The following is an 8,487-nucleotide window of genomic DNA, read 5'->3' on the forward strand; positions in this document are numbered from 1 at the left end:
GAACCTGGGAGGTGGAGGTTGTGGTGAGCCAAGATCGCGCCTTCACACTCCAGCCTGGGCAACAAGAGTGAAACCCCATCTCAAAAAAAAAAAAAAAAAGGTTAAAAATGCTGTTTAATGTTATGTATATTTTACCACAATTTAAAAAAAGTAAAAGAAAAGAGGAAGAAAGAAGTTGCAGCAGTTTAGAGAAATGTGCAGCTACAAGAAAGCATTACATAGATTTGTAAAGTTGGTAGACTACATCATCGCATTTAGTTTTGCTCCCTCCCTGAACTCTACGAGAACAAAAGAATTCTTTTAAAGGGCAACCCACACAAAAAGAAAGGGAGGTGTAAAACAAGGCTCCAAAAACTGGAAAGTAAAGGGACACAGACCTACCTAAAAAGGACTGGGCAGACTCGGCAGAGCTGGGGACAAGCCATCAACAGGAAAAGCTAGAAAGCAACCACATTTATGCCACAAAAGCCCTAGAAGGTTTGGACAGTGCCAGTGTGCACACATCAAGGGCATAAACGAAGGAAAAGGAAGAGGCTGAAAGAAAAGACGCAGTACTCAAGGGGTTCCTGGGGGTCATGGTGCAGGGAGAGCCCATGACAACAACCACGCACCAGACACAGAGCGACTTGTACTTCCCTCCGGTACGTCAGCCATTCTTCAAAAAGCATTTCAACTAGACGACTGTCTGTCTCCTTTGATAACTATGCAAACTGCAAAAGCTCCCAGAAGCATAGGGTAGAATAAACGCTGAACCAAAAAGAAACCAGGCCATGATTAAGTATTTTAAGCTTTAATAAAAAGTAGGAAATGGGGCCGGGCACAGTGGCTCACGCCTGTAATCCCAGCACTTTGGAAGGCTAAGGTGGGTGAATCACCTGAGATCAGGAGTTTGAGACCAGCCTGACCAATATGGTGAAACCCTGTCTCTACTAAAAATTAAAAAAATTAGCCAGGTATGGTGGCATGCACCTGTAGTCCCAGCTACTCAGGAGGCTGAGACAGGAGAACTGCTTGAACCTGGGAGGTGGAGGTTGCAGTGAGCCAAGATCACATCACTGCACTCCAGCCTTGGTGACAGAGTGACTCTGTCTCAAAAAAAAAAAAAGCAGGAAATGAGCCTTAATTTCCTCTCCTTCCTCTGTTACAGTCACTAGCAAGTTCTTCTTTTATTTAGGTCATGGGTCACCAAGTGACTTAGGAAAATTTGGAAAGGGCTGGCAAGACTCAGGCTATATAGCGTCCTTTCCTGAACTTGATCTCAGGCGGAGAGGGTGTGGGATGTGATCATCGATCTCTATGACACACCCAAATCACTGGGGCACCAGCTGAAAGCATGTTCCCAGGTCCCCAGAGAGTCCGAGTTCTAGGTCTGGAGCAGGGTCTAGAAATCTGGATTGTAACAGGCAGCCTAGGTAATCCCCATGCAGGTGATCCAAGCCTCACACTTCAAGCAGCACTGGTTCCAGACCTCAGAGGAAGGTGGACTGGGGAGGGAAAGTCCAGGAACCTGGGCACGGGACCTAAACCCAGCAAAGATGGCTTAGCCCAGCAGATGCCAACGTCACAGGTTCTGGGTAGAGGGAAGCCCTGGGCCTTTGGGATTGAGCACGCAAACCCTGCCTCAGGCTCAGAGTTCGCCCGGCAGAGGCTGGCTGGGCCCACACAAGGCTCATAGGCCTCTGTCTGGCTTTGGGTCACCCACCAAGAAGCCCTCAGAGCTATCTGTCACGATCTCTTAGAGAAATGTGCAGCTACAAGGAAGTATTACATAGATTAGGAAAGTCGGCAGACTATATCATCACATTTAGTTTTGCTCCCTCCCTGAACTCTACGAGAACAAAAGAATTCTTTTGTCTGCTGACCATCTGTTTTGGGCCCAAGCATCCAGTCTGGGTAGCTGTCTACTGCCAAAAAGCCTGCCTGTGTGTGAGCCCTGCCTGCAACTGGGACCAGCCTTCACTGAACCCGCCCTGCAGTGCTGTAGTGCCTGGGGCCTCACTGAAAGAAAAGCTCTAGGAGACAGGGGCTATCTCCTGGCTTTATTTTAAATATTATTAAGAGCTGGGAGAGTTCTTCTTGGGGTCCATGTGGCATGTGGCAGGGATGGGGCAGTGTTCTTATAGTTAACCTGCCAGAGGCCACACGCCGCTCTGCCGCAGGCCGTGTCAGATTCCACTCTCATTACTCATGAGGCCAGGCACTTAGGAGTAAGAAAAGTGATACGTGGGGGCTTCAAGGAGCCTGTATTGTTTCTTTGGCTGGATGGTGAGCACAAGGATGTTCATTTGATTATCCTTAAAAATGTGCATCCATGACATATACTCCTATTGCCTTATGTTTCATTATACATGAGTTTTAGGAGTAAGGAGACATGAACACGATAAAAAGCTTCTGCAAGGACGTCCCTTCCCTTGTGGGTGTCCACCTGCTCCTCCCCAAAGGCAAATATTGTTGGAGGGGCCTTGTACACCCCTCCTGGAACAGCCTGGGCACACAGAAGGGCCAAGTGCCCCCCAGGGGATTTAACCACACAGCTCGGATGAGGAGTTGGGGGCTCCAGGAGGTGAAGTGGCTTCCTCCAGGCCACACGCTGCAGAGCTAGATTCCAAACCATGGTCAGGCTCCCCTGCACTGTGCTGCTCGGAATCACCAAGTACCAGAGTCAGCCACTGTATTTCTGCCTGGAGATAACCAATCAATTCCTAAAGCGTTGTGCGTGAATGAGGGATCAGAAGCCAACAGGAATACTGTTGGAGCCATCCTCCGAGCCAGCTGCTAAGCTCACTAGAGGAACAGCTTGAAGCAATGAAATCTCTCAAAGAAGCAAAAAAGGTTTGGGTTATTAAGTCCTCACATGGGGAATTATTGGGCAAAGCCTGCCAGGCATGGTGTCCAAGCTCCTGCAGCACTGCGACCATCAGAGCCTGCTCCACGAAGCGGTCAGGACACCAGGAAGGCTCGGGACCCGTGCCGAATCCTAGCTCTAGCAGAGACTGTGTTCCTCTGGGCAAGTCCCTGGACTGCGCTGGACCCCTGCTCTCCCATCTATCCACGAAAACAGTAACATCTGCCCCACCCACCACCAGGGCCTGCTGGGTCAGCCCGTGAGAGAGCAGCCGCCTGGACTGTTACTAACCAGAGGCTGCTTCAGCTGGGCCAGTGTGTCCCCTCGGCAGGCCTCTCCCTCTTCTACCAAGACCTCCCCGACCACACATGTCAGCCTGTGTGGACCAAAGCCTACTAAAGCCAGACTCAGGGCCCACCCTACAAGGGAGACAATATGATAGCGAGAAGAGACTTCTGAGCTCACACTCCAGCAGGTTTTGTTTCAATGTAACTGCCTTTCTCCGTTCCAAAGCTGTGAGTAAACCCTCACGGTCAATAGAAAACCAAGTGTGAACTTCCCGCTGGGTAACGTTAACAGACACCCTGGGGGCCTGCCCCATGTAACAGGCAGGCTTTCCTCAGAGGGTCTCAGAGCACAGTGGAAGAACAGGCGGTTATCCCAGGCAGGCTTGGAGCCCAGCTCAGAGGCTCTTCTGGAGTCAGCATCTCAGTGTGTGTCTCTCCTCCCTCCCTAGACATCGGGACAGCTGGGAAGGCGACAAGCACCTGCTCCCACGAGGGATTGCTAAAGAAAACCCCTGAAGGTCATGGACGTAGGATTTTATCTGAGAGAGAAATGGCACGCAAGGCAGGACCCTAACTTGAAATTCAAGCCAGTGGTGTAGTCCACGATGCCCTGGCTAGACACAGAACACCTCCTCTCCTCCAGCTGTGCTCTGGCCTGTTGATTTTGGTAAACACTGCTTGGCGGTGCCCTCTAGTCATCAGGGAAGTAGGCAGCTGTAACAGGATCCCATGAACTGACTTTGCTCAAGGTCACTGGTGAGTCACCGGGCTAGATTTGTTTTGAAGGTCCTGCCTCTTCCTGCCTATCTGCCCATTGCTCTAACCACTCCTGACCCAAACAGTTTCCAGGCAGAAAGGCTAAAGGGACTCCCGTCCTACCCCGCTCCCTCCTTGCTGGAGTCCCTGTGAATTAGAGACACTTCCCCAACGCCCCAATCCCTCTTGATGCATCTGTGCAACCTGCTCAGCCTCTCCCCACGGTGACATTTTTTAGCTTCCAGACAGGCCTGTGCACAGGCCTCTAACAGAGCCCTCTAGTGCCCAGCCAGGTTATCCCACAGAAACCAACAGGCCCCGCGGGACCTGGCAGTGTCAGCTGCCCGGGTCACCACCTGTCAGGCACACAGGCTCTCCCTGGAAGGCCTTTGGGCTTCCACTGGCTGCTGCCAATTGAGATTCACCTGACTTCTACTCCCCAACTTCCTCATTCTCCAAAGATGCTTCCTGGGGCTGTTGCCAGTGCTCTTTGGTGGCCACACTTGAGAGGCAGAGAGTCTCAGAAGAAAGGACTACCTGGGGCCCCTCTTTCTGGAGCCATTAGAGGTCTGAGTCTGTCTCCACCCAGGGCCAAGTTGAGAGCTGTGTGAGAAGCAGGCACCGCTTGCTGGAGCACTGGAGAAAACCCAGGATGAGGTCTTTTTTTTTTTTTTTTTTTTTTTCAGAAAAAGGGTCTCACTCTGTCACCCAGGCTAGAGTATGAGCCACAATGATAGCTCACTGCGGCCTCGAACTCCCGGACTCAATAGATCCTTCCGGCCTCCTGCTTCAGCCTCCCAAAGTGCTGAGATGACAGGAGTGAGCCACCACACCCAGCCCAGGATGGGGTCTTTGGAGCCAGCTTTCATTGGCTAAAGCCTCTGAAGCTTTGTGAATGATAATGGGAGAGTGGCTTTGCCCTGGGATCACCAACTAGAGCCTCAGCACTGAGGTGATGAAGTTATGACAAAAAGCACAGCTTTGGCTGGGCTTGTGATAAAACTCAGCTAGAACAGGAAGGTGATAAGCCTCGGGCAGCTTTGATGGGAAGTAAACTCGGAGCTCACTAAGGTGTTGCGGTAAGAGTATGGACTTTGGAGTCAATGTCCACTCGGATTAGCTGAGCAAACCACCCAGCCTCCCTGCACTGGGAGCTTTGTGAAGTGGGGCTGATGACAGTACCAAACAGAGATGCTGTTTAGGAGGAGAACGCAGGCCTGGCGTGTGCTTAGTGTAATGTCAAAGTGTGGCACTCGGGCAGGGGCTGAGAAAGGGTAAGGCTGCTCCAGGGCCTGCTGGCTGCCTGACTCCCATCACCTCAGAGACCTGCAGAGCCTGTTCTCCCTCTGGAAGTATCTATACACGTCCGGGAGCCGTGGCTCACGCCTGTAATCTCAGCACTTTAGGAAGCCAAAGTGGGTGGATCACTTGAGGTCAGGAGTTTAAGATCAGCCAGGTCAACAAGATGAAAGCTTATCTCTACTAAAAATACAAAAATTAGCCGGGTGTGGTGGAGCACCTGTAATTCCAGCTACTCGTGAGGCTGAGACAGGAGAATCGCTTGAACCCAGGAGGCGGAGGTTGCAGTGAGCCGAGATGGTGCCACTGCACTCCAGCCTGGGCGACAGAGCAAGACTCTGTCTCAAAAAAAAAAAAAAATCTATATGCACCACATCTGCGCTTGACAGCTCTGCTCCCTCCTGAGATGTGGAATACTCCAGGCTCCCAGGTCAGGACATCTGTTAGGCCCACTGGGTATCAAAAAACCAGTAGGTACAAAGAAAAGGGAGAGAAGATGCAATCAGGGGCCTCCGTGATTCTTCTGTGATAGCTCATGAGGTGCCACTGCCAACTCTCCTATTCATGGGCACAAAGTGCTCCTAGGAGACGGCCACAGGCAAGTGAGTGGCAACTACACACAGATCTCTAAATATGTGAGCAAACATAACGAAAAGGTTAAGAAAACATGCTTTGCAAAAGACAAAATGGAGCCTGAGTAATTTCTTTCTTTTTTCTTTTTTTTTGAGATGGAGTCTCACTCTGTAGCCCAGGCTGGAGAACAGTAGTGTGATCTGGGCTCACTGCAACATCACGTCCCAGGTTCAAGCGATTCTCTTGCCACAGCCTCCTGAGGAGTTGAGGCACCAGCCACCAGGCCTAGCTAATTTTTGTATTTTTAGTTGTGATGGGGTTTCACCATGTTGACCAGGCTGATCTTGAACTCCTGACCTCAGGCGATCCATCCACCTTGGCCTCCCAAAGTAGTGGGATTCCAGGTGTTAGCCACCATGCCTGGCCTGGCCTGAATAATTTCTTAGAAAGGGTAAATACACATGTGAACAAAGAAGAACCTGCACCAAGAATTTACTTCTTTTTTTTTTTTTTTTTTGAGATGGAGTCTTGCTCTGCTCTGTTGCCCAGGCTGGAGTGCAGTGGTGTGATCTCGGGCTCATTGCAACTCCTCCGCTTCCGGGGTTCAAGCGATTCTCCTGCCTCAGCCTTCAGAGTATCTGGGACTACAGGCATGCGTCACCACACCCGGCTCATTTTTGTATTTTTAGTAGAGACAGGGTTTCTTTCACCATGTTAGCCAGGCTGGTCTCGAACTCTTGACCTCAGGCAACGAACCCACCTCGGCCTCCCAGAGTGCTGGGATCAGAAGCACGAGCCACCGCGCCTGGCCTTTTTTTTTTTTTGAGATGGAGTTTTGCTCTTGTTGCCCAGGCTGGAGTGCAATGGCGTGATCTCAGCTCACCGCAACCTCTGACTCCCGAGTTCAAGTGATTCTCCTGCTTCAGCCTCCCGAGCAGCTGGGATTACAGATGCCTGCCACCACGCCCGGCTCAAAAATTTACTTTTATTTTTAACATGCCTTCGACAAGGATACACACCAAAGTGAAATAATTATGAGATTGTTTCTTATGACAGCTGAAGTAAAACAAAGGATAAAAACCACACATGACAGAGCATCATTTTATATTGGCATCAACAGATGTGGGGTAGTCCCAGCTCTGCCACCCCCAACTGGGTAGCCTTGGGGAGATCATTCATTTTTCTGAGCCACAGCTAAGCACGCCCCATGCGGTGCTAGATTTCAGAGATCTAGCTTTCTAGATCCGATGGGTCTAGTGGTGGGAAGGTGGTATGTGTGCTTCAAAGAAAGCAAGTACAGGGCAATGTGCCAAAAGAAAAACCACCAAGACTCATTCAAGCTTAACGCTCTTTGTACCATTAGCAACATGACACAGAAAAGGCTGCATATAAGGCCTCTGTCGTGTGCATAACTTTGGCTTTAATGAGCCACCTCAGCAAAGAGTACCATGAAGGTGAAATCTGGAAACAACCAGAAGCCCCCAACCTTCTACAGAATCACCCTACAGCTTCTCAAACTCAAGAGAGATGGAAAACAGTAAGAGAACACTCAGAGAAAGGCAACTTTTGGCCACAAGGATGAGGCTTTTCAGCCTAGACCTGCAGTAGCAGAGTACTGTCCAATGCACAGCGGGGAACTTGGACCTTTTCACCGAATCCTGGTGCCTGAATCCTTCAGGAGGGAACATGAAGATATCTAACAGGAGGTGCTTCTGATAGGCGGTGCAATAAACTTCTGGAATGCATCACAGCCAGGGAATAGCACAGAGAGGATATAAGACCTTCAAGATGGCTCAAAAGACCTTGGGGTTGATGAACTATGCTGTTCATAGTTGGGTAAAAAGCATTGTTAGGGTAAAAAGCAAGTGATACGGTCCAGTCCTGTCCTCACACTACACAATTTTTACTGGAGACAAGACTGGGCAGGATGAACTATGGGGCCCATAGGACCCTCCCATAGTCTGCTGTCTATCTGGCTGGAAAGCACGATGATGAACAAAGCAACCTTGCCTTTGTCAGGCACACTTATAATGGTTCCAAGAGCCAAATTCCAACTGTTGTACTGAGGGTGGCAATGGGACGGTCTTCCGATTACCTAAAATGCCACAGATCCGCTTCTCCAATACACATCCCATTACCACAGAACTCTCAAATACCTTTTAAATCCTAGTCATATCAAAAGTTCCTTTTTCTCCATTCATCAGTCTGCCCCGAAGAAGCTTTTCCGTATCTCACAGACTCTCAGAAGGGGCCAGCTAACTGTGATACCTAGCACCCTTATCTTTTCTCGATACACAGCGTCCTTTCTCCAGCAGAATCCGAAAATAGCAGCAGTCCGGATTAACATGGCTGTGAGGAGTAGGTGCTTAGCTGAATAACATCAGAATTAATGAGGGGCCGGACCCCAAACAGAGCCACCTGGTGGGCATGAACACCAGGCAGCTATGGGGCCATTTCCTTCAAGCAAGTGTCTGGTCCCTGGCTATCTCTGCTTCAGCCAGAACACATTCTGCCCCCCACCGAGGCCTGAAGGGCCAGCGCGCAGCGCCCTCACCTTTCAGCAGATCCGGGTGCACATAGCCCAACACGTCGGAGACCCCCAGCTCCTGGCGCGAACAGGTGCCTCCGTGGATGTGCAACCAGGCGGGCTCGGCGAGGGCAGTGCACAGCGCCGTGATGGACAGGGCGCCAGGCAGGGCCGAGGCCAGGCTACGCTCCGGCTGCTTG

At 50.6% G+C, this 8,487-nt stretch overlaps 1 protein-coding gene across 1 annotated transcript in view; it reads right to left on the reverse strand.

Moving 5' to 3' along the window:
• Window positions 1-8,487, reverse strand: part of TMEM127 (transmembrane protein 127) — a 25,363-nt gene that overhangs the window by 8,073 nt on the left and 8,803 nt on the right. Inside the window, exons 2-4 of the mRNA XM_011956644.1 lie at window positions 8,315-8,487; window positions 3,137-3,264; window positions 2,855-2,924 (exon numbers count right to left, since the gene is read on the reverse strand). Coding sequence (XP_011812034.1) covers window positions 2,855-2,924; window positions 3,137-3,264; window positions 8,315-8,487 — 371 coding nt within the window. The remainder of the gene's footprint in view (window positions 1-2,854; window positions 2,925-3,136; window positions 3,265-8,314) is intronic.

The sequence above is a fragment of the Colobus angolensis genome, unplaced genomic scaffold (assembly GCF_000951035.1).
Source record: "Colobus angolensis palliatus isolate OR3802 unplaced genomic scaffold, Cang.pa_1.0 Scaffold42, whole genome shotgun sequence".
NCBI classification, from domain to species: Eukaryota; Metazoa; Chordata; class Mammalia; order Primates; family Cercopithecidae; genus Colobus; species Colobus angolensis.